At 39.3% G+C, this 27364-nt stretch overlaps 1 protein-coding gene across 1 annotated transcript in view; it reads left to right on the top strand.

The window, feature by feature from the left end:
• TTC28 (tetratricopeptide repeat domain 28) overlaps nt 1-27364 on the top strand; it is a 553780-nt gene that overhangs the window by 499282 nt on the left and 27134 nt on the right. The window contains exon 15 of the mRNA XM_018557772.1: nt 5519-5663. Coding sequence (XP_018413274.1) covers nt 5519-5663 — 145 coding nt within the window. The remainder of the gene's footprint in view (nt 1-5518; nt 5664-27364) is intronic.

The raw sequence follows: 27364 nt of genomic DNA, 5'->3' as shown, positions 1-27364 counted from the left end.
ATATATATATATATATACATTTGTCTGTCCATCCAGTCTTGAGATTTACACAGCTCTTCCACACAGCAAAGGACTGTCTAACAGAGCAAGAGGCCTGATTTTTTTCTGCTGCAGTTAAATTGTTTCCAAATCCAAAAACAAAAATGTAATGTATTGCAGCTTACCAGTCCTGAGCAATCATTGACACTAACGGTGCATGATTTTGCCCACATTTATACAATGCTTGAAAAGCACATGTTGCTCTTGCAGCACCATCATTTGTTAATAGTACAAGCAAGACATGCATATTGGCACACATGTAAAGCGTGTGAAAATGAGCCCTCAAAAAATGCTCAAAATTTGCAGCACAAACTTCTGCATCTCTTGATGCATTTGTTGCGCCTAAGGCAGCCTATTAAAATGAATGGGGTGCCCTATGCATACGTGTGACAAACACATCTTAAACTGAATGCAGATAAATGGAAAGTCTGAAACTATTGAAATCATTTATGCTTTTATATGTGTTTAGAAATGTGCGCTAAACACATCGAAATGCAGCTTTGACACTTCCAGTGTGTATAAAGCCTAAGATGTTACTTCCCTTATACTACTAAGTTCCACTAGGAAAGCAAGTCTATGTGGGGAGATCTCACAGTGTTCTACTACCTGTTCCATCCAGCAGTCTCAGCTCCCATGTGACCAGCTCCTGGGACACCGCCAAACATCGGCTCCTCCTCCAATCCTTCTTTACACGCTTTCAGGCTCTGGTGGCAAGTGCAAGGAAAATAGTGCAGGCCGACAACTATTCTTAAAATCAATTTATGTATTGCACTTACAATATTTTAAAAGGAAATAAATATGTATCCATTGTAAAATCCTTTGAGTTAAGATATGTCCAGGAGATTTTATATGTACATTTTCTTTTAAAAGGTGTAAGAGCAACTGCAGACTGAGAGGGATAGTGTAATTATTTGATATTGTGTTTTGAAATAAGGGGTTTGCTGTTATCTCATCTTGTTTATAACCTGAATTGCCTTCTTAATAACTTTTTTTATAAATGCTCAATCCTGCTGCCTCGCATGCCACTGAATATTTTTTTTTTCATGGGAAATTGTCCCCCAAAGTTCACTGGGTAGTGTTGATCTCCATGGTCTCCTTGCTACTCTCATTGGTTCCTTCTTGTGAGTTCCCAGGATTAGTGATGTGGAGGTTGGTAGAAGAAACCAGTGAGCCCTGTAAGGTACTAAGGTACTAAGGAGATCAATGCTACTGGACGTTGACAATTTCTTATGAACAGAGCAGGAGAGGTAAGTATTTAGAGGGAGAGCTGGCCTGGGAAACTTTAGTATAGCGAATGGGTCACTCTTACAAAACAAAAAGGTAAAAAATAGGAGAGGTTCATTGTTAGGTTTACATATACTTGCAGTCTTCATTGAATGTGTTTGAATATGTCATATGTCATGATGCTAGCTGTGCCTATGAAGCATAAATTTGACCCCATAGAAATTGCCTTTATAAATGTTTTGTAAACCGAGCTTAGAAAGAAAGGGCTGTAAAGTCATTGTGACCGGTACTTAGTGCTGGAATACCAAGCTACACATTCTCAGTCTTTCAGCAACCCATCCACTAAGAGCGGTGAAGCTTTCTGAAGTCCCTTAATGCCAGTAGTGTATACATGGAACATCCAAAACCCAATGGGTGACCTCATACTGATAAATGTAATTTTGCGCTGATAGCAACAGCATCATTGCTCATGTGCTTGTGCAATGTTCAATGGTAATAAAGTAGAATATACAATAAATTTAGGTGCTCAAAGGCTCAAGTGCTAAATAATATAGTCTAAATATTATAAAGCATTCTAAAAAATTGTTTTAAGGCTCATAAACAGTTTGCATCTATTTAATCTTCATGTGCCTTTAAATCCCCTTTTATTCTTTGTTTCTCACATGTCATTTTTGTTTACAATTTAAACCAGGAAAGTAGACTTAGCCGGTGCCTGGTTTGTGTGGGAAAATCAATAGCAGTGTCAGAAAAGTATACTTGACTATAGAGACAAAGAAGATGCTGTCTCAGCATCAGTAAGGCAAGTGAAGCAATAAAACCTCCCTTCAAGATAAAAGAAACCATTACTTATTCCGGAGCTCTTTTTATTGAGATAAGAGAGAGAATTGGCCTTTTTCTTACTTATGGAGAAAGCTATCCAGCCATAATGCCTTGTTAAACGTTTTTCTTTAAAACTGTTCACCAACTTGCCATTTTTCACTTAGGATATCGGTTTTGGAAATAAATCATATACATGGCTAGACCAGGAACCATGACATTTGCTGTTGATTAAGTATCTTGTTATAGTGGATAGACAATGAAATGTGGATACCAGAATCTGTTCTGCTCTCTAAGTTACTGTGAGTTGAAACAGCTGGCAGATTTTGCCCCTGTGCTTGCTCACATTAAAGTAGAACTATGGCCTCCCATTAAAAAAAAATGTGCTGCAACATTTAGTTATCAGTGCATCTGAACCTGTAGTTTTCTTAGTCCTACTGTAAAGTATCACAAATACCTATTAATCCTGCCAGTAAAGTCTACCTAATGCAGCTTCCAGTGATGGCGTGGCAACAATGCTGCTCTGTTTCTGAATTTAGAACCACGCTCATGTAGACTGTGCCTGCTTGTACTACAGTGGGATAAAAAAAATCAGCTATCAGCACAATGGCTATCAGCATTGTAGATTATCAATCAGCACCCGGCCACACCCAGTCCTGCCCACTACTTTCTGGATTAACAGCACTGCCTTTGCTGATGAAACCCTCCCACTGTGAGCTACAGTGTCCGTGAGGGGAGCATGTGAGGAATGTAGGAGGATTTGGCTCAGTCCGGAGAGAGGGGTTAAATAAAATGTTGATTTACTTTATGGAGCTTGTGCATCACATAGCAACTGGGTTTGGTACCTGTTTAGACTGTCATACAGGGACGTTTACAGACATACGTAACTGTGCATCTACAGCAAGGACCAGGCTCTGGTAATAGGGATCAGAGCTATGCCTGTGTTTTCTGTTTAGCCAATGGGTCAAGAGTACTGTTGTTACATACAGAACAAATATTACATTACATCACTACAGGGAAGCTTTTCTGGGATTGGCTGTGTGATCCCTCATCTAGGCTAGACACACTAGTGGTAGTATGGCTCTGAAGAAGTGGGCGGGGGCCTCCAAAACACATTCAGCCTCAAAGATTAACACTGGTGTGATGGCAGGAGGAATTTTTTTGTGTCTGCTTAGCTGACAGTTTATACTTCGGCCTGCTCTTGATGCATGACAAGTGTGAATCCATTGGTATACTTGTAAGTACCCATTACCATTTGTTTGTTTGTATAACAATAAAGTTTCTCTGCACTGGGGGAGGTGCCATTTTTTTGTTCTTATTTCTTTAGAACAACAGTGCATTTCCCTGACTGTTAAAGTGCTGCCACCTAATGGGATGTTTTGGTTTATCATGTGGAGCATCAGCTGTGAGCTCTCTGGTGCTGGTGGATCACGGAAGGCTTTTGTATGAACAGAACAAACATTGTCTGAGAGCAAAGCAGGATTACAATAGTATGTTTCCATAGACCACTTATACAGTGATGTCCCTGTGATCACTGTGGCAATGCACAGTGGTCATGCACACAAAAGCTTGTTTTTTGCTAAGGCCATTGCTGCATTTGGATCATTTTATGAATCATTTGGATATATGTATAATTTTATGGAATCATCATAAAAAGGCAATATTGAGGAGTCTGGTGGGGTGCAGATGGAATATATAAGGTAGCAGACTAAAAGAAAATGCACGAGACTTACATGCTAAACGTTACACATCCTAAGTACTTATTTGTTCCTTACAAAATATTATCAGTAACCAGATTGCCATTAACTATTATGTGAAATGTTCGGTCATAATTAACTTTGACTTTGTACCTTACATCTGTACAAGTAATGGCTTAATATTGCGGGCAGTATTTCAATAATGAACTTTTCAAAGTGCAAAGATGGGAAAACACGCATGTATTATTCTTCATTTTACTGCGTTTCTGTCCTGTCCTCTTCAGATTGTCATAGCAACCTACATTACAGCAGTCTTCCTGTGAAATTTACTGTCTAGCTAGGAGGTGAATTCAGATAAGATTCTTATAACGTTCATAATTGAAACCTCCAATAAAAATATTCAGGGTTACATTGAAGGAAATTAAAATTAGAGCATATTATAAGGTCCTTTTCAGAAATATATTAAAAAAGTGATTATTTTATAACATATTCATATTATGCTCTGGCAAATATCCTTTTGTCATCTGTATAGTGGCATTAGAAAAAAAATGTTATGTAAGTATTGACTGAAGCAAGGAAAAACAAAGAGTGTTGTACACCCTGGCTTACAATGAAGGCTTTACATCTTGGCTTGAATTGTATTTCTACTTTTGCAGTCAAATTTGAGAAACCCCCCCTCTATATGTTTGTTATGTGTTCCCATTCACACAGCATACCAAAAACTATTTAAAAAAATAAATCTTTCCGTTTTGTTGCAGCAGGCAACATGGCTGAATTAAGGTTGTCTCAGCACTTTCACAGTGATCTGTCCTTATAGAATGACTTAGGACTAAAATTTAAGGATTGTGTTAAGTTCATCAACTTCATTAATATACAATGCACACGCCAGGGTTGAAATCCTTGAATTACCTCACCCCTTACAGCCCCTCCTAACATTACAAAGAAGTAGAAGCAAGTATAAACTTTAACCCTTAAAAGTCCAAAAATTCCTAACTCAAGTAAAAGCAATTTAAACTGCCTGAAGAAAATTGTTGAGCCTTTGCTATGTCAATGGGAGCATGTAACAAGTATAAAATAAGTGTTATCCTCTTCTAAGATTTTGAAGGGTTAGAACCCCTATTTGTTTTTCCTGCTCCATTAGAGAGATATCCCCGTTTTCCTGTTCTGCTAACAGTCTAGACAGGAAGTGAGGGAAACTCTCCAACAGCAACACAGACAGAATTAATTAGTAGAGTAGGTAAAGACTAGAACACTAGTCAGATTCTTATTTCTGTCTGTAGCCCTGTTGCATATTTTCTCTCACTTCCTTTCTGGTCAAACTGTTGTCAGCAGAACAGGAAATGAGGGTAAATCGCTCTAATGGAGCCCCATATGGCAGAAAAAAAACCTGACGGGGTGGCATGTTCTAAATGCCTACAGTTCAGAATACTTTCTGGGAAATCCCAAAAATGAAGACAATGATTTTCAACAGGATACCTTAAGGTCTTCTGCCCAAACAATAGCTGGTGATGCATTTAGAAAGACTCTATGCATACATTGTATATGGTCATGCCACCTTTTTGATAATTTTCCAAGCCAAGAGTGAAGCATTTGAAAGCTACATTGTCATAATACTTTATGGTGGCCATAATGTTATAATAATAACTTTTCTTTTACTTGTACTTTAGATATGATTTATCTTCTTCCACAAACTTGCATAAAACATGTATTTCACTAGTCGTTATTTTTTGTTCACTTTTCAGAAGTTGCCAAAGTATGACAAGCCTGTTTAGTAACACAATGTCTCCGGTGAAAGACAACACCTCATCCTTGCCCAGAAAACAAAGCTGTCTCAACAAGCCACCTCTGCGGGCTCTGTATGATTTGCTGCTGGCACCAATGGAAGGGGTAAGGTTATAACATTGATCCATGTAACAGTTTTGTGGGTAGCTGACATTGTCCTATGCTTTGTATTCTTCATCTGCTTTAGAGAATACTCAAAATGTTTTTGTTTTTTCTGTATTAATCTTGCAGTGGATCAGGATGCCTTTTTCTAATTGTTTTTCTTTCTATAATGGGACTCAGACCCATTAGCCTCAGGGTCAGTCTGTAAAAAAAAAAAAAAAATTAACCCACAGTACCCTGGAATAGGAAAATCAATATACTTACATCACCAGTGGTCCTTGTCTCCTACCTCTTCTCTGGCTTCGACATTTAACATTTCCAGAATGCAATGCTTTTGTCCCCCGCCACATGTGATGTGGTTCATCCTACAACCGTTACTACACTGATGAGTCATGTAGTACCACAGGGGTCAGAAACGTCCAAGGCAGTGCAGTGCTGAAACAGAAGGTAGGTTGTACAAATTAAAATGATGTATGCAATTAATGATAGCACCTCTGTACTCAGGGTGGATGAAAGCCAATACAGGCCCTGGCCAAACAATCTCCCTGGTTGCTTCCCATATTGTTTGAAAATTTAAATTACAACGTATAATTCTTACTATAGACTTTTTTCAGCCACAGTAGCTAAGTAATTATGTAAACAGTTTGTGGAATAACAGTATCTTAAGACACTACCACCCTGTCTGGAACTAGCTGCTTCATCTGTATTAATAGGGATCGGTCTTTTCCATACTATTATTCCCCAACAGATGGTGCAAAAATTAGGGTGTGTTATATTCAGCTTTACCCTAGCTCCCATGAACAGTTTAGGCGTGCCTTGGGATCACCAAGGTAGCATGCAAAAAAAAAAAAAAAATGTTTAAACAGTAACTTTATTTTAAATAAAGTCACCCCCAGAAAGCAAAGGGTCTTTAGTCTTCCCTGTCCTAGTCCAAGTTTCCTCTTTGCTAAAAAAAAAATCCATCTTGAAATACCAAGGTATAAGCCTTAATATTGTTTTCACTTGTCTAGAATATAGGGGTGTATCTTCCAGAGCTTTTCTTTCTTCCTTTTTTCCCTTTCTACCCTTTCTATCCTTTTTCTTCTCTCTCCTACTTACTTTCTTCTTCCTCTACTTTCCCCTGTTGCTGTATATTTTAAGCAGTTTTTTTGCTATAATTTTTTCATTCGAACTTGTTTTGACAATATACATACTTAATGATGATAAGAGGTAATTTTGGGGTCTTAATCCCCTACTACTTGACATATCTCAATTGTTCATATGTTCAGATGTTTTTCTTTTGCTGTTTTTTTTTATCCCTCTGTTTTTGACTGGTCTGTTTTTAATGGTTTTCTTTCCAACATACTCCTATTTTGAGCTCTGATTCAACCTATGTATGTTAACTGTGCACGTATGTTACTCTGTAAACTCTTTGTTTGTTATTTAAAAGTTAAATTCTTTGAAAGTAAAAAAACAAATCCCATCCAGGGTTAAAGAGAGAAAGCAAGGCTCCAATGAGAGAGCAGGTTTACAAACAATGCTCACCTCTAGTCATGATGGTGCAGCAAATAGCTAACTAGGAAAAAAAATTAGAATTTCTGGGAGTTCACTAAGGTTCCAGCCTTTCTATTCAGTAGGACATCAAAGGGAAACTATCCGGATGTTTATTCCAATATTGCAACTTGACTAAGAAAACATTGACCAAAACAAGGCAAATTAACACAGTAGGGCAGGCCTCAAAATTTCCACTCGCCCCCTCGCAAGTGGCGAGTGAAAATTGCGGGGGGGCGAGTGGAATGTCAGCAATGGTGCCTTGCCGGCGGGACTAGGGATGGAATACTACCGCTCACTCTCTTTCGTCCCGGCAGCTTCAGCTCCACTCAGAAAGGCGGCTCTGATTACACCCGTTATCGCTCCCTCTCTCTCCTTCTGGCCGCTCTGAAGCTGCAGCGTGTGATCTTGGCTAGTAGCTTAGGACTTGAAATTTTGAGCCCTGCAGTAGGGTATACACGGGTAGATTTTCGAACAAACGTTCTTATGAAAAATCCCGTCGGAACGTTCCATTATGCCATCAGAGACTTAGCGATTTGTCGTTCGAAATTTGGTTTGATTTTCATTTAACATTTGATTTTGGAATTAATGGAGTTTCTTGAACGAAGAACATGTTTACTATTAGAATTTCTTTTTGATGGAGAAAATAAATTCCAACATGCTCCTTTTTTTTGTCACAGCGGTTGAAATCGTTCATGGATTTGACCTCATCAATGATTAGAAAGTCAAACGAACGCTCCAAAATTGATTTTGTTCATTCAAAATTCCAACTCTAATGCTAAGGTCACTTTTTTCTATTTATACCTTTTGCTGCAGAACAAAGTACAGTTCTGTTTCCTCTTAATGAACTCTAGAGGGAGCCAGGCAACTAATATATATATCTGAGCAATAGACAGAATCACTTGATGCAGTTTTTTGGACTAAGAAGCAACCATATAACTATTCTTAAGATTTAAGGCAATTTCAATTTGTAAACATTATTAAAATTATTAAATACTTTAAAAAAATTATAATTACTGCAGTTTAGAATAAAAGACTAGCATTAATGACACTTGCATTGCTATAAGGAGTAATACAGATCCGCAGAAAGTGCAGTTCCCACAAACGGTCATCAGATCTATTCAATCAAACTCTGTTGGAGAGTTCCAAGTCAGCTGGGCTCGCACCAAATAGAACCGGCTGTACTCCGTCTCCACACTTTGTAGACCAGCCGGGATATACATCTACCAGGACTGGCGTGTGGGATAAGTAATTTCGAGTGTCCAGGGAAGTGGTAGACACGCGTAACCCTGACGCGTTTCCTCCCACAAGGGGACTTCCTCAGAGGGGCGTCACACGCTGTTCTTTGCTACACCAGCTGGCTTGTAGATCCTTTGTGTCAATATTAACTACTGTTTGTTCAAGGGAAGTTTTTTAATTGATTTTAATGTTTTGTTATGGATGTATTGTTTTGTTTATATTCGTTTCTTTACAATTAAATGAATTTTTTGATTAAATTTACATGTTATACCTGTTTACTAAACCAGCTCCGAGAAAGGGATTTCCTTAATTAGGGGATACTCCGATTTTTGAAAAAATCATACCGCCGGGAGGTTAAAAAACGAGCGTCGAACACTCGTTTAATTGAACTAAAAAACGTGCTAAAAACGTGCTTTAAAAACGTGCATAAAACACGCCTATTAGGAACGCCTAGGTGTGAACCAGCCTAAATTTTACCGTTGGGGTCACCACAACTTGGCAAATGTTACCAAAGGGTCCTGGCCCTAGAAAAGTTGAGAACCACTGTGCTAGAGGAGTAAGAGGGAAAAAAAATACAAGTTGTTTGCTAGCACATGATTGGTTGATTGAAGTAACACAGCCCCACTATTTTAATAAGCTCAGTGATTATTCACTTTGCTAAGCTACTTGGCTTTATACCTTTAGTAAATCAACCCAATATATCAATATTTAGATTTATTTTAAAATACTTCTTAAATAATACCTAAAATTACTAAAAAGGGAAATGCTAACCATAAAATTCTAACTGTCCAAGGTAATTGCTCCCATGATTATGTTTGCACTAGGAGTGTCTATTTATTCATCTGATTAAATTCCCTTTCGCATGAAAGTAAATTTATTAAAGCTAGGTAATTTTTTTTTACCACAATGCTTAAACTAGAATACCGTATTCAATTGGATATGGATTCTGAAGTGGGGTGTACAGAATCATTAAATGAAACCTACACATAGTACCAATCAGCCTCTTCATACAGTTACCAATCTGTACTACTCATAAACGCAACCACAGATATGTAGATTGTGGCTGCACTTTTTTGCTCATTGTGCATATATGTATATATGTCTGTGTACATATATACAGTAATATACACTATATTGCCAAAAGTATTGGGGCGCCCCTCCAAATCATTGAATTCAGGTGTTCCGTGAAATTTTCTTGCTACTAAATATTCCACAGTCAAGTGTTAGTGGTATTATAACAAAGTAGAAGCAACTGGGAACAACAGCAACTCAGCCACGAAGTGGTAGGCCATGTAAAATGACAGAGCGGGGTCAGCGCATGCTGAAGCGCACAGTGCACAGAAGTCGCCAACTGTCTGCAGAGTCAATAGCTACAGACCTCCAAACTTCGTGTGGCCTTCAGATTGGAACAACTACAGTGTGAAGAGAGCTTCATGGAATGGGTTTCCATGGCCGAGCAGCTGAATCCAAGCCTTACATCACCAAGTGCAATGCAAAGCATTAGATGCAGTGGTGTAAAGCATCCGACTCTAGAGAAGTGGAGACGTGTTCTCTGGAGTGATGAATCACGCTTCTCTGTCTGGCAATCCAATGGACGTGTCTGGGTTTGGCGGTTGCCAGGAGAACGGTACTTGCTTGACTGCATTGTGCCAAGTGTAAAGTTTGGTGGAGGGGGATTATGGTGTGGGATTGTTTTTCAGGGGTTGGGCTTGGCCCCTTAGTTCCAGTGAAGGGAACTCTTAAGGCATCAGCATACCAAGACATTTTGGACAATTTCATGCTCCCAACTTTGTGGGAACAGTTTGGGAATGGCACTTTGGTGTTCCAACATGACTGCGCACCAGTGCACAAAGCAAGGTCCATAAAGACATGGATGAGTGAGTTTGGGGTGGAGGAACTTGACTGGCCTGCACAGAGTCCTGACAGTACCCAGATAGAACACCTTTGGGATGAATTAGAGTGGAGACTGCAAGCCAGGCCTTCTCGTCCAAAATCAGTACCTGACCTCATAAATGCGCTTCTGGAAGAATGGTCACACATTCCCATGGACACACTCCTAAACCTTGTGGACAGCCTTCCCAGAAGAGTTGAAGCTGTTATTGCTGCAAAGTGTGGGCCAAGTCAATATTGAACCCTACGGACTAAGACTGGGAATGCCATTTTGGTTTATGTGCGTGTAAAGGCAGGCGTCCCAGAACGTTTGGCAATATAGTGTGTGTGTGTGTGTGTATATATACTGTATATATGTATATATAATATTTTTTTTGGGGGGGTGTATATAAACTGGGTCACTTGTTGATTTGGCAGTCTGCACAATTTTGCTGCCAATCTTTTTGTTCAGAAAATCTACCTACATTTTCAGAGTATAATTTAATCCTGCTTTGTGACTTTGTTAGTAGCTGCTTGCGTCTTGTGTCTGACTTATTCTGCTGTAATGTAATATATTTTATTCAATGCATTTCTTGTCGTCGTGCCACTCCCTTATGAGCCATCTACACTAGCCTGTTTCAAAGCCTATAAAACCCTCTAACATAAGGTTTTCTTTAATAGAACCTTTTGCATTTTTTAAATGTTTTCATTGTAGCTAGGCAAGCTAAATTGCGCTCGGTATGCTCCATGTGGTCTTGCTGCTTTATCTTGTGCCAGAGTAGCCCCATGTCAGTGTATCCTTTATCTGCACCTCCAAGCTTTGTTTGGAACTTTGAAGAACTGAAATGTTATTTGGATAGTTTAAATATGACGCAATCTGTTGCATACCACCCCTTGGCTATCCTCTTGTAGAATTATGAATCCCTGTGTGATATCTGGCTCCTGGGCAAGACTTTTCTTTGAAAGTGCCAAAAAGAATTTTACATGTAATTTTTGCAGCAGGAGATAGAATGTTGAGCTACATATGTTTAGAATCAAGGTAACAAACACTTCTTGTACACATTCACTGGCTCAGCCTGTTTTCAGGGGTTCAATGTCACAAGATCCGTTTACCAACAATTCAAGTCTTAGGGCTAATGTCAGTGTGAATGTGAGAGAATGGAGAAATATGCAGAGGGCTGTCAGTAACCCACATCAACCTATCAAAGTGTATCTGACTCCAATGAACAAAAATCCAAGACCTGAAGTCAAAGTAAATAGCTAAATGAACAGATAAAATATATATGTTGGAGATGTTCTACCTGCCAAAGTATTTGTATCCAGGTTTGAGATTTTTTACAGCTCTGCCACACAGCACAGGCTTATCTGGCCGGGCAGGACACAAGTCTCCTATCTAACCCCTGCTTGTGACTTGCAGAAGGTGAGGCAGCAGACTGATTAGCTCATCTATAGATTGACATCTAATGATCCCCTCCCTCCCACAATCCTTCTCTGCAGGGTATTATAATATCGTCATACAATGTGCAATGTACACAATTATACAAGTTGCATTTAAAACCACACTATATGATTTTGTAACAAATACATTACTTTATTATTTTCTGTTTTTACATCGACCTGGAGTTTAGCTTTCATTGTGATATTTATTATTTATAAATATGCAATTATGGAAGTGAGCATGCACAGCATGCTTCTTTAACATTCATGCCACAGTAAACATTTCCTGGCATGCACCACAGGAACCTGATTGATACGGTTTTTGTGAGTGTTACGGTTTGTAAGATGCAGTGTGTATCAATATAGTCATGGTATGTATACATTAGAAGGAACATAACATAGATAAAGCTTTATATTTGAAATAGTTGGCTTGCTTTGGCCTTATGATAGTAGCTACAGATGGCTCATTCCATGGAAAGATTTATTCAGTTTTAGGCAGCCAGGATAGTATTGGTGCCAGCCACCTTGACACAGACGTCAAGAATCCGATAAATGGCGCTACAAGTAAATATGGTATTTCAAATGTAAAAACACACAGAATGTTACTGCTGATGAAAATCCGGCAGACTTTTCCAAGCTGAATGGTTAATATGTGTGAGCGGGATATACAGCTACAAGGTATAAGAAAATAGAGAAAATAATCTAAAAAATGTTCTGTATTAGCACAACCATCATTGTAGAAGCAGCTTTTATTCTACATCCTCTGTAACATATGAATTCCTTGAGGCTGTGTTGGATGAGCAGTTTGGCATTCATGTACCTTGTAACTCACTGATGAAACCATGTTTTCCAGCAGCAGTTTGGCAGCCATTTCTGTATCATTAACCACTTTAATGATTTACTATACAGCATCACTGACCAAGAGAGGCTGTCACATTTCCATTATAAAACCTCTGCACAAAGGATTTACTGAAACCTGCTGTATGACTTCTCCAGAGCCAGTTTTGCCATAGTGTCTGACAATAAAACAGAAACCCTGCACATCATGTTGTAAAAGATGGTAGCAACTCCTGCAAAGGGCCACAATTTAATGTTTTCATTTAGTTTCGGTAAAAAATAACTTTTAAGAAAGTGTGCAATATGCCAACTGCTCAGCCATATACACATCAGTAGTGTGGTTATCAAAATGCAGTCAAAGGATACAAAGTAGCAGGTAGGTATATACGGTAGGTATAGTGGAAATGCCTTAAGTTAGCTTGTAAAATTGTTGAATAAAGGATAATAGTATAGTCCAAGAAGGCTAAAAAAAAAAAGGGGGGCAGGTAAGCATTAATTTGGCCATACTAGAGGTACCATAATCTGATAAATATAAAAATATGGATGCAAACCATTGTTTGTAATACTTACCTATAAAGCAGTTTAAATGAGAACTAAGGCAATGGTAAAATGTACTCTTCGCAACAGTATGACCCGGCGTGCGACACTGCAACGTTCACATACCGGCTCTATAGTTCTAGAACGGAGCAATCACAAACCACTGATTGCTCAGCTAACGGTCTTCTACCTATGGAGAGTGGTGACTGTCAGACAGGGGAGGGGGCGGGCACAGCTGGCTCTGGCTCTAGAGAGGCAGAATCATCTGTCAATCAGGCAGAAGGATGAATCCTGACAGTATTGTCAGGATCTTTTCTGGCTGTGCCACGGCTCTGTGCTGTCAGCATATAGTGGATAGTAGCACGTTAGATGCTAGCTTTTGGATCACAGGAGTACATTAGTAAATATACTCCTTTGACCCAAAAGAGAACTAAAGCCCAAAAAAAAAAGGTTTGACTATTGTTCTTTTTTAATGGAAATGAGCAATCTGTTGCATTTTTGCCTCCACAGGAACACATACTGAACAGAGAGATATGGATACCACAGACAGCAAGTTAGGTCTGCTCATTCATGTGATCAACTGCAGTGCACTGATTGGTTCCCGACCAACTCTGCTGCACATGTGGATGCAAGTAGTAGTGTAGTGCAGGAATTCAGCACATGGGAGTGCACAGCATGAATAAGTCAATAAACGTTGGACTGCCAGCACAATAGGCTCACAAACAAGTTGAATATTCAGGGTTTTGGGATGTCATATCAAAGCCCCCTGGTGCATTTTTACATCATATGTGCCGTTTCTACACCAGTGTAGTCCAAAAATAGGGATGCATATGTTTTCTTTAAAAATAGGAAGCTGATTGTTGCTAAAACTGCAGAGATGTGTATGGGAACAAATAAAACTTCCATTGCCTTATTGTAAGTACATTCAAATTTGTAGGAGGTACTACAATCTTTCACTGATGGTCTGTATATATGCATTAAAATAATAATTGCTTTGGGATTATGGCTTTGCAAAGCCTACCTTAAAACACAAACGCCTTCATTCACATTGGAATCTTGTAAATTAAAAGACTACAAAGCTTTAGTATATACTAATTCCTGCACATGAGCTGTGGTTTCCTTCTTAGTTTATTGTGTATTTCCTTCTGAGAAAGAATGGATGGAAATAGATTGTGGTAAGGAAGCCTGAGGTCAGTGGCAAGATTTATTACCCTCTTATTTTAAATCCACTCTGAGATCTCTTCTTTACAACATAATCTACACTGTAAAACTTCCTCAATCCAGTAAGCAGGGGGCAGCATGACAACACACTTGCATTGTTCTCTCTCCTGAAAAAAGAAAAAAACATATTCTTGTGTCATGCTGTCAGAACAATACAAATACGAACACAGACAAGAATGCACTTTCTTTACCCCTGAGAAACATAGCATTGTATGCATTTTTGCTTGTTTGTTATTGGTCCTAATTATTTTTATTAACATTATTTTTAGTCTTCAAAATGACTAATCAACAATTTAGTTAGGGTATTTAATAAATATTACAGAATAATATGCTGGTTTTACATTTGCAAGGGTTAAGGTGTATGTAAATCCAAAATGTCTTTGGCAAATACATAACACAATATACAGTTTGTTTAAAGCCTATTGCCAGGGGGGGGGAAATACTCTTACAGAGGGGCTACCCCTGCATTGCTAGGGTTTACTGCTCACTCATGTCCTTTACTTACCTAAACCCTGCTTCCTCGGTAGTCGGCGCTCACCTCCCCCCTCCGCTTTGGCTTGTAGACTGTCCCTCCGCATCTTCCTGGTATAATGCATGGATATGAGCCCTGCATAAGACATGATGATGTCAGTGGGCCTTGGACCAATGGAGCAGAGAGGGGAAGAAGCTGCCAGCGCCAGTCCTGGAGGCTGTGGGATAGGGGATCAGGTAAGTAAAAGTGCCTTACAACATTCCCCTAGACATAAATGAGCAGTTAACCCTGGGTAGCCCCACTGCAAGTAGAGGCTTTTTGCCTTTAAGGCTAGGTTCACACCTGGGCGACTCCTGACCACGCTGCAGTTGTGCACAAAACTGCGCGGATTGCCGGGCGTTCACGGAGTCGCCCACCACAGCCGAACGCACTGTGGGTGCCATTATTTTCTGATGGCACCCCAGTCGCACCGGGCGGATCGCGCGGTTTCCCGACGCGATTCCGCCCGTACAATTTAAACATGATCACGGCTAAAAAAAAGCTGTGCATCGTGTGTCCCAAATAAAGGTACTTGTACCTTTTTTCAGAGATTGACACGCAGCTGTAACCCATTGCACTTGCACTTTTTTTGTGAAACTGTTGCACAGTTTCTTACCTTCACAGCCTGCCAGCAACACAGCACTAAGCTGCTGCCCCACAAATGCCATCCTGCTGTGCGCACTCTATTCGTTGAACACTGGGCTACCTAAAAGATTTATTGGAAAAGCAGCCCAATGGCCAACTGAAGGAAATTGCATGGCAGACTGACAATGCTGCTGCTAATTGTGAGGCAGTGTTTTAGCATTGTTAGGCTTCAAATGGAAGGGCTGTTACCAGCAGCATCTCCAGGTAAGAATCTTTGAAACAGATTCACCAAGAAAAAAAATACTTAAAAAACATGTACACAGTGATGCCAGACATACTAAAAAATAAATTTTGGGTTTACATACACATTTAAGGGATTTAAGTTTTGGATTCTTGTCTTGCCATATTTTAATTAGAACATACACAAGCTAATTTAGTTTAGCAGCAAAAGGACAATTATGATGTGCAAAATGCAGTAATTCATATTTTAGTTTACTGTAATCAGGTCAGATTAAGTTGCCTATATACATTACATTGTTATAGACAGATTGTGCAATCACCTTTAGGCCGTTCAACAACTACGTATTGCAAGAACCTGACTGACTGGATACAAAGTAGATGGATTGTTTAGGTAGCTCCTCATATTACAAAGTTTTGGTAAATCAAAAAGCGATTGTACAGAAGCTGTACAATAAGATAGTGTGTGTGCCCAGTTTAACAGAAGATGTTTAATATGTTGCATTTGCTTATTGAATAATGGTGTCCATACAAAGGCAGATTTCAGAAAGACTCAACAGCCCTAATAGTGGAGAAAAACCATAGGGGAAGATAACGAGGCCAATATTATAATTACAGCTTACTGAAACTCCCTACATGACAGGCACTCAAGGAAAAGGAAGTGTTAGGTAATGTAAACATCTCAGTATGCCTCAGTGGCTTTGAGGATGGTCAGATATCATGAATGGGGCTCAAAACAAAAGAGATATCAGTGTGTTAAGGGATGTCCCTAGGCATCCCGCCACTTCACCTTTAGGCCGTTCAACAACTACGTATTGCAAGAACCTGACTGACTGGATACAAAGTAGATGGATTGTTTAGGTAGCTCCTCATATTACAAAGTTTTGGTAAATCAAAAAGCGATTGTACAGAAGCTGTACAATAAGATAGTGTGTGTGCCCAGTTTAACAGAAGATGTTTAATATGTTGCATTTGCTTATTGAATAATGGTGTCCATACAAAGGCAGATTTCAGAAAGACTCAACAGCCCTAATAGTGGAGAAAAACCATAGGGGAAGATAACGAGGCCAATATTATAATTACAGCTTACTGAAACTCCCTACATGACAGGCACTCAAGGAAAAGGAAGTGTTAGGTAATGTAAACATCTCAGTATGCCTCAGTGGCTTTGAGGATGGTCAGATATCATGAATGGGGCTCAAAACAAAAGAGATATCAGTGTGTTAAGGGATGTCCCTAGGCATCCCGCCACCTGAGATGGGGGGGTGGGAGGGGGGGGGGAATGGTTGCTTTTGATGCACATTCTGGGGAGGTACACAGCTTCCCACCTAGCTCACTGATGTCACTGATTGCCAGGAGCTGAGCAGGACGCCAGCCAGAGCATCCCGCTCAGTTCCTGGCAACCAGTGATGTCAGTGAGCTGGGAGGGATGCCAGCCAGAGTGTCCCAGGTTGCTAAGAGCTCTTTTGCAACCTGTGATGCTCTGGTTGGAAAGGGGCAGCAGGTACCCACATGACTGAATGAGATGCTGCCTCATTATAGAGTGTGTGTTCTTGCTAAGAGTTATTTTTCCACAGCCACCAATAAGTTTCACATTTTAGGGCTGGTTTGAATCTGATTGATGGCTGAGAAATGGCTCCAGTTCTTAGTAATAATACATTGATACTTCATATCTTTTGCTCTTTGTCTGGAATTCTCTTTTAAATGGCATTTGCAGATACAGCTAATACATATATTAAAAATGTTACCAAGTATCTCCCACTTGCTAAGACCTGAAGCTGGAATGTGGCCCGGGAGATAATGCTGTTGGACGATGGATGGTTCTTATATCTTAGTTATTGCTGAAGTGACACAAGAAAAATGTAAAGTAATCATGCCATTTTTTGTGTAAAAAAGTAGTGTTGCCCTTTTATAGTAGGAAGAAACATTATTTCCCCAAGTAGAACAGGATGATCTGCCATAAATAAATACATAAATAAATGCATAAAAGCATGAAAAAACATTTCCCCTAAAAAATTCTGCTAGATATTTGTTACTTTTTATATGCATATAAAATAAAAGTCATACATGGTATGGGCAAAAGTGTGAAGGACTAATATATATCTGTAGAGTTCAGCTGTTTCTTTAGAGCTGTCCTTGGTTAGATGTTTATATTGATTGCGATGTAGAGAAAGAAAAGACCCTAGTGTGTAACATTTACCATTTATGTTTCACAAGGGACAAACCCTGATTGCGTCTTACAGCCAATATTTGTGATATGAACCTGGATCAATAACCAGCAATGATTCAAGGAACCGCTGTTGACATAAACTAAATCTTTTCCACAACATCTGCTGCACAGCTCAGTGAACCTGCCACCAACCTGTTACATTCAAACTAAGTGTATGATGAACAAGAGGAAAAGAGCGACTGAGGCTGGGAAGGGGGGAAAGAGGGGCACTTGCACAACATACTTGCACATTATGGCAAACTTACCTTAGTTTGTGCTCCTCAAGTAATGGCAGCTCTGTGCTTCCTGTCACTGCTGCCGCTGCCGGCACTTTTTTTTTGCGACATCTTCTTTCTTTAGAAATTGGGTGGCCAGCAATGATATAACTCCTGTGCATATGCGCTGGAGCCGGCACAGTGTAGAAAACAAATTGCAAGGAGAAAGGAAAAGGAGTCTTATGGTAGAAAAAAAAAAATCTTCCTAATTGCATTTTTTTATTTAAGACGTCAGTTTTGCCTTCAGCAGAGGTTGTCTTCAGTAACAACTGAAAGACATAACCGTCAGTAGATCCAGGGATGCAAGCAGCCCATTTGCTACACAAATCTTGTTTGTTTTTTTTTTTACTGTAAAAGCCAAGCTTAGCCATGCCTGCTCCCATCTTCATGGTGTTTGAATCTTTACATCATGTTAAGGGACCATTAGGGAGGCTTAAGAAATGGGACAGATTGAGCCAACCTTTACAGGGTGACTTTTAGAGGGAACGTTTAAGCCGTCTGTACTTGGATCCACTAAATATTTTGTCATGGCGTTTTCTCTGCTATGCACTGTTTCATTATATACTTAGTCTGAATTGCCTTGTGACAGGTTCACATCAAAGAGATGTTCAAGTCAAAAAAGACCCACTTTCAAGCAGTTAAAATGATTACTGCCTATATAGTATTTCCAAATAGCCATGCCAAACGTCCCTTATTGTCCTTCATCTTTGTGCCCTGAAAACTGAAACTACTATCCTCTGAGGCTACAATTATTCCTCTGTGGAGTCTAAAGTAAGCCTTCTGACACATCTCTCAGATTTTCAGAGTTTGATGTCCAAACATCTCTCCACCCAACATAAAGTATGTGCATGTAATATCACTAGGCACAGATCTGTGGTAAAGCTACATAAGCCCTTGTGTAGGGTTGCAAAAGATCATTGGAATAGGTTGTCATTAAGTTGCCCACTTGCTTCAATATCACATTAGATTTCTTATTTTATTTACATGAACATCTGCTTCCTTTCCCAGGTTTTAAACACCTCATTGATCATTGTGATATGTTTCACCAAGAAGCATTAATCAGGAAGTAGCTGAACAGAAAAGATAATATAAGAGACTCTCAAAAAGTTCATAAAATGACACAGAAGCAATTCAACAAAACACATTCTGTTATTTATCTTCCAACATTATCACCTTGATTTTAATAAATTGTGTTCCTCTGGTGCTCCTTGACACATAACCCAGTTGTCGGGGATGGCAGTTTTATTTTGCGTGTCGTCATCATGGACAACGCTGGGTGTCGTGATTGACCCTGGATTACGTCCGTGGATCAAAATCCTTTGTTGTGTTTTTATTTCAATTAAAGGATTTTTGATTAAAGTCTGGCCTCTTTTTTAACATTTACTTTAACCTTTTAGTGAATAGGTAGTGGTACAAGCAATTCACAAGGGTGGGTCGCATCTGGGCAAGGGGTAGCCTGATGTGAATAAGCCCGCCTGCCCCCTCCCACAACCAACGCCCCAGGGCTTGTGCGGAATAGGCCCTTGTTTCCATCGACATGGGGACAGGGTGCCTTTCTAGGGGGACCCTGGAAAAGCACCCTCCCAGTGCTGATCAAGGGTCTGGTGGGGAATTGTAGGGGGGACCCCACGTTTTTTTCCCCATTTTGGGGGTGCGGTTCTTCCTTAAAATTCCTACCTTAAGGGTCTGGTATGACTTTGGGGGGCAACCCCATGCTCAGCCATACTGAGCTGAAGTGAATAGCCGAATGGCGTTCGGCTCACTTCACCTCGGTTATTCACTCGGCTGCCTTCAGCAGCTTTCTGAATAACCCCTTTAGTTATCTCCCCTGTCACAGATAAATTCCATGCAGGGGGAAGGACAATGGGGGGCAGCTGCCCTGGGCGTAATTTTGTAATGTAGTCATCACCATGTTGCCCTGAGGAAGGGACCCTGTGTGGCCCCGAATCGTTAGATGATTAATACATGTGACATTTTTCTCAAAAAAATCACTAAGATTCAATGTTATTCTGTGAGTGCTGATGATCTTCACTTTCTACATGCACCATATGTGTCTATCACTACGAGGACCACTCCTACTAAAGGTCCTGAATGCTGAAAGGAGTGCGGGGGAAACATGTGAACACTATATGTTTTAATGTAGGGTGGGGGCACCACATGGTGAGCTCCACCCTCCTCACACGCTCCATTCATGGCAAGCTAATCAAGCTTTGGTGCCCTGCACAGCACTCCATCTCCCAGTCCTTTGCTCCAATCAGGAAAGTGAGTTGTTGTATGCTTCTATCCCCCTTCTCATTCCCTCTCTATTCACTTGGTGAGGGGGACCCCAGCATAGTGATGCCACAGGGTCCTCATAGCACTACCTGTTCAACATTCAGCAGAGGGAGTGGCAGACGAAATGCTTACACAGCAAATCATCTTTTCGCTTCCACTGGCTGGACACCTTTTTGAACAAACAGCCAAACATGGGCAACTAAAGCATCAAGCGAATGGATCCACTAGCTGGTGAGGGTTAACTCTGGCTGTGGAGGATATTGTGACTGGGTAAAGAATATGGACTGGAGGGGACAAAACGGGGCTGTGAGGGAGAATTTGTCTCCAGAGCATTAAAAAATGTAGATTACCCTACTACATATTTTGTCACTGTAAAGTGTCCCAGTACCCAGCTGCTTCTGATGTACAGACGTATTGGTGACACAAGCTGATGCTGTGAAATTATCCTGCATGAATACTGGTTTATGTCACAACATGGCTGCCACCTGTTCATCCCTTGCTGGCACTCTCCCACCAGACCCTCAATAACTGGCGTATTTTACTTGAGCTAAAATCAAAGCTAATGAATGTGCCTAGATATGCCATATCAACCTTATATTGACACTTAAAGAGGAACTTCACTCAGTACAGGGAGAAATCAGCAGCTACAAGTACTGAAGTTGCTGACTTTAAAAAAAAAAACACATACTTACCAGTCCCATGGAGTCCAGTGCTGTCTGCCTACAACCCAAACTCCTTTCAACGTTTCTCTCATACGCCACCTTCTTGTATTTGGGAGCTGGCCGAGGGATCAGGAAGCGACAACAGTTTACCAAATGAAAGATGGATGCTGAAGCACCACTGGGCATGCGCAGGCCAGTGGACTGCAATTGTTAATTTGAAAGCTTGCTCTGTGATCAGTGACAGTCGGCTTCCAAATCAAAGATGGCTGCTGAAGTGTCTGTGCACATGCTCAGGCTATCAGACTGCGGAGAGAGCATCCTAAAGCCTCGTAGGATTAGTGATGTGTATCCCATGAGGCTGTGGGTCAGGTGGCAAAAATCTAACCACGGGGAGGATTAGAATGATGCCAAGTCTCATATTTGAGTGAAGGTCTACTTTAAGTTCACCAAGCAATGTAAAAAACAGTTGAAGATGAATATTTTGCTGTTGACTTGGTAACAGGGGAAGGGTTAAAGCTAAAAAATAAAGCTGGTATTTGTCTTTAACTGGAGTATCCCATTAACACATAACATATTTACAATAAGCACACGGAGACCGGCAGAGGCAGAGGAAGTCTAAAGTTGTCACATCGCACTTCTGGGTCCACATGAAACCCAGAGTTGTATAGTGACGTTGAGATAAGTGTGGTGGCACCTGGGGGTGGTATCCCAGCAACAGAAGACTTTCTTGTGTGCGCTGGATGAGCTTGTCTTGACACTGGTTTCTTGTATGTAAGCCATGTTGTTATCCTTATTGTTTTAATTGCTAAACAACATATACATCAAAAAATATATGCATATTATATTATTTGGCAAATCCTTGAAACTACAAGTTAAAGCAAACCAATGCTTGATTGCCCACTATCCCTTTACTGTTTATATTCACCTTTCTTAGCTCCCCAAGCACCCCATCCTCTCACTTCATTGAAGAGAATAGGCTCTTTGCATGAAGTTCCTGGGGATATGTGCATGTTCACATAGAGGCTGAACGTCCCAGATTGTTGTTGCATTGCGAAGGCTGCTGGTAGTCCAGCTTGTGAGCATGCAAGAAAAGGTGACAACACCCCAGCTAAATTAAGTAAATGTCACTCAAGGAAAAGAAGTGCCAATAGATACACATTGCTGGTTGTATTACCAGTAATGCATTAATTAAAATTGTGAAATATAAAAAAAAAAATGTTTTTGACATAACAAGATTAACTTAAATCGCTTAGGTATATGGAATTAGATACATTTTAAGCATTGTTCTATAAATATATAAACAAAATTCATCCCATGAGCTGGTTTTCTAACCTCTCATGTCACAACTGCTGGCATACATCATTTAAGCTACCATAAATTACAGTGACAGCTTTTTGCCTGATTTTATGTTGCTGACCACAAGATGGAAAGTGTGTTTGTGAGTTAAAAGGAAAAAAAAAAAACATAATATACACAGCACATGAGATCATAATACATTCATGCTACTTAAAATGATAGCTACATATGTTAACAGCACTGCTTGTACAAGGTTACTTTACCATATGCTTGAGATGAGAAAGCTTTTAAAACACATTTTGACTTTATGGGGAAGCATTTGAAGTTGTATAATGTTATGTGGGAATTAGTTTTCTACTCTGTATACTAAAACCAGGACTCAGAGGAGTGATCACTTGCTTTATAGAAGAATACACCTTTTTGCATTCCTCCCTGCTATATGGATTGGCTGAAAATAATTTATTAGGTCGGCAGCATTAGAAGGCAGCTTATTATTAAAGAGTTAATAATAAAAAAAAAAACGGTTTGGCAAATCTAGCTGCTTGTCTTTTGTGTCCACTGTAATAGTGTATGTCTCCTTTCAGCTTCTGAAGAGAATAAAGTTTGACAGACAAGTCTTTTTTATGGAGGAAAAGGGTCTATCAATGGTTTGGACTACATTCAATTGCTTGTGTTTTCATCTTGGGTTATTTTAATCTACTAAGTGCAGAATAATAAAAATTATACATGAAAAGACATTGTGTGTATCATTTGCCGTTTATAAGAGCAACCTGAAAGCACATTTATATTCCCCTGAATTGGTATTCTGAGGATTAAGATTATGCTGAACATAAGAATATGTATGAGCCAAGGTTTATATATTGTTATATATAATTATATATTTTACAATATTGGATAATTGCATTTAAGAATAACAGCAGTGCACCTCAATATTAATTTTATAAATAGTATAGGTTTATTAGGCATTTCAAAAGTAAGATCAAAGTACAAAGACAATGGAAGAACAATAGGCACGACAATGAATATACAACAAATGTCTTATTCACGCCACACACAATCTGTTCATTACCCTTAGATGAGCATGGATTCAAAAGTGGCAACCAATGGGCCAACTTTTAAGAGATAGAAATGTACAGTAAGCAGGGATGTCCCTAGAATATTCGCCACCTGAGGTGGTCGAGGGGTGTGTGGTATTGCTGGTGCATGTTACTGGAGGTATTTGCATTTTATTGGCAGCGTCTGACATCTCCCCCAGCTCACTGATTTCACTAGTTGCCAGGACCTGGGTGGGACAGTGGCCAGAGCATCCCAGGTTGCTGAGAGTTCTTAGCAACCTGGGATGGTCTGGTCAGAAAGGGGCAGCACATGACCAAATGAGATGCCGCCTGAGGCAACTGCCTTAGGCTGTCTCATAAGGATGGCCCTGATAATAAGATACGCTGGCTGTCCCATGTACTGCAAGATTAAATAGAGTGAAAAGTATAGAGTAGGAAGGTAGTGTAAGAAGGGGAAGGCAGGAAGGGCAGAAAGGGGGAGGATATGAGAGGAAGGGGGATTGCTCAATTCAGTCCTCTAGACAGTTGGCAACTTTACAGATAAAGGTTCTTAATTTAAGCAGAGGCCATGAAAGCAACCCAGACACTCCACATGCAAGTATATTGCTCAAACGTTTCATGCAACAAAGCTGTCAGTTCCTCCTTGCATTGCATATAATTAATTTCAGTGCACCTCAATATGTAATCACCTGATATATAATCAATATATATTATATCCTGCCTCAACCTAACCACTGAACCATCATGTTCTCAAACAATTCATCCCCACACAGCTACCTCCTCATGTATCACTTCTCCCTCCCTTTTAGATTGTAAGCCCTCAGGGGCAGGGCCCTCCTTACCATCTTGTCTTGAATTGTATTGTGATTGTAATGTCTTCCTTATATTGTAAAGGGCAACGCAAACTTTTGGCGCTATATAAATCCTGTATAATAATAATATAACATGTATTACCGCATCATAAAAAGTTTTGTTTTAACAATATGTAGGCAGATAAGCAAAGTGTGGTAAAGCACAGTGACTAATCAGAAATAAGCATTGATTAGTAACACAAGGGGAATAGGAGGAAATATATTGTATCTTGTTATTGCTGTATACGTGTTGTTTTAAAATTGTATAGTCTTCTCTTTGGGAATGTTTTGTGTTACATAGCTGTTGTGGACCTTTCGGTGTCTGCATGAATACATTCTTGGCATTTCACAATATAGAGCCACGCTATAATTATTTTGAAAAAGCTGTACTTTTCATCATTAAAAAACAGTCTTTGAGCTCCAGTCAAGTGACTCTGCTTTGGCAGAGATTTTGTAATCCCTTTATTATACTGATGGTAAAATCTGTGTTCCTACATGTGCAGCTGATGTCCCTGTGTCCTTCGTATAGTCCTTGGGAAATGAAAAAGAAGTTAGTTTGCCAAATAATTATCTTGACCTTGAGTATATTTATGCATATTTATGTATGTATATTAAGTAGATTATGTCTACGGCATCTTTTCTTTAAACTAACCTAGTTTTTGTAATCCTCCTTTATATGTGAACACTCATATATTCATACCTCTGAACTTTCTGAGATGCAAAAGAATGACACCTTCCAGCACAATGTATTGAGGGCAATGGACACACCCCTGCCATGCCTCCAGTTATGCAGACCACTAACAATTTATATGAAAAAAATGACTGATTAAACCCAGAAGTTGCTTTTTTCAGCATTACTTTTCCTTCATACTGGCTTTTCTTGATAACAGATAATTAAGAGATAAGATAAAGATTTTAGTGCAGAATAACACTGTTCATAGATATCTGTACATTAGAGCAATAAGAGACAACTGAGGAGGAAAGTGGGACAGAGAGACAGAGAGATTTGGTTCAAAATTAGAGATTTGGTGCCTCCAAATGATGGAAAGTTGAGATGTATGTATATTTGTATTACTGTACCTCAATCACTTACCCTTGTTTGTATATCCTAAAGAGTAGATGGCGGTGTTATAAAAATCAATATAAGTATATCGCTCATTATAATACATATTATAGATTGTTATGGGTTACTGCTGGCCATTGTTCATTACTACTTCTCTTTGCACCACTTTAAAAAAATAATTCATATTGCAGGGGGATATTTCTAATTTTTAAGGAAGAATAGAGGCTTTCTATAGAAAATATTTTGACAATGCTTGGTGGTCCTATGCCACATTAAACTCTATAAGCATTTGGTGCAATCAGATGGTGCCTATACTGGTTTGGCATTGCATGGATAGTGCTGAAATACAATATTTTTACCATCTGACTGTATTTTGTAAGGCCAGTTCTGCCATTTCAGATGGCAACTAATGCACAGTTGGGTGAATCCAACTTGGCAAATCCAATACATAAGCATAACACAACACAGGTTTGGGGAGTAGCTATATATTTAATGTGTTTGAATTTACCATAAAAACCTAGTGTAGGATTATTTACTTTTATTTTACTCTAGTTATTATTTGGTAGAGGAAATAAAATTTTTTTAATAAAATGAATTATTCTGATTTAAATAGTTTTGAAGGTTTAGTAAACCTAAAATGACATTTCAGTGCATTCTTTTTTATATATACGACTTATAATGGCTGTAAAAATATATTTTGCCTGTAGTAATTGTATTTATTTGATCTAATGATCAGAACTACAGTGTTTCCACGTTATTATTGTTAGAAGTATAACTTTCAGTTAAATTTTAGATTCAAACCATTCCTATATTTGTTCAAGTAGTGCTGTTTTGTAGATCAAAAAGATCATAGAACCCTCTGTTACCTAAAATGCTATTGTTAACAGCTTTTATCCACAGACACTGAGCATGAATTAAGTGGTATTGTACCCTTGGCATGATACCAGTATTTGATTGAATTTTAGCCTTGGGTGATCTATACGCTATGGTTCCTCAAAGCGCTGTGTCCTTTGCTGTCATCATCTAAGCAACACTTTCACTGACTGCGTCTTTAAGAAGTGCACAGCATAGAACATAAAACATCATCAAAAATTAAATCAAATCCCACTTCATCCCTCAAGCAGGAAGAAAAAAACTTCATTTGTAAAGCTTCCAACATCTAAATGAGAGCAAATATATATGTATGACTTTAGGATATCAGCTAAAAAATAATTTATGTCTCTTATGGTTATTGAGGAGACAAGGAAAAACAAATGAAGACAATACAAGTCAAGGGTTTTACATAATTCTCGCAATAGACCTCAGTATGTATGTGGGCATGGTGCCCTGGGCCCCTGACAGAGTCCATCTGAGTTTAGTTTTTTGCCAAACAGTAATTTTGTTAATTCTCTAAAACTGTTGAGCTGGTCATATCGTTTTTAGTTTGGGATAAAGCAGATCATAAATCTTTAGAACATGAAGAAAAAGTATTTTTTAGACAAATCACAGCAATACTGGGGGTTTCAAGCAGATCAAAAGTATCATTGGTTAGCAGAAAAGTATGCTGAAAAAGATATGCAATTTTTTTAATGGTTGTTATTGAGTATTTAGATGGACACCGGCACGCCTAAGGGCCTGAGTCAATGGGCTTTTGTTCACTTCAGATGGATTTTACAATCATATATGAATCTATGGGAATGCAAAACCTGCTTGAATCAGGTCAGATGTAGGCCAGGAGGAGGACAAATGTGGAATATAGGCTTTATGATGACCTTTAAATGAAACCTTTTGGTACTTCACCTGCCATGATAAAAAAATTTGGATTCTGACATTGCTGATTTGTTTTTGAGGGTGCAGGCTTCATGGTTGTCATCCTTGTCTTTCTATATTATTATTATTATACAGGATTTATATAGCGCTAATAGTTTGCACAGCGCTTTACAATATAAGGAAGACATTACAGTCACAATACAATTTAAGACAAGATGGTAAGGAGGGCCCTGTCCGTGAGGGCTTACAATCTAAAAGGTTTGGGAT

Source organism: Nanorana parkeri, unplaced genomic scaffold (assembly GCF_000935625.1).
Source record: "Nanorana parkeri isolate BGI_ZX_2015 unplaced genomic scaffold, ASM93562v1 scaffold302, whole genome shotgun sequence".
Taxonomy (NCBI): Eukaryota; Metazoa; Chordata; class Amphibia; order Anura; family Dicroglossidae; genus Nanorana; species Nanorana parkeri.
The sequence above is the reverse complement of the archived record's forward strand: the minus strand, read 5'-3'. Positions and strand labels throughout refer to the sequence as shown.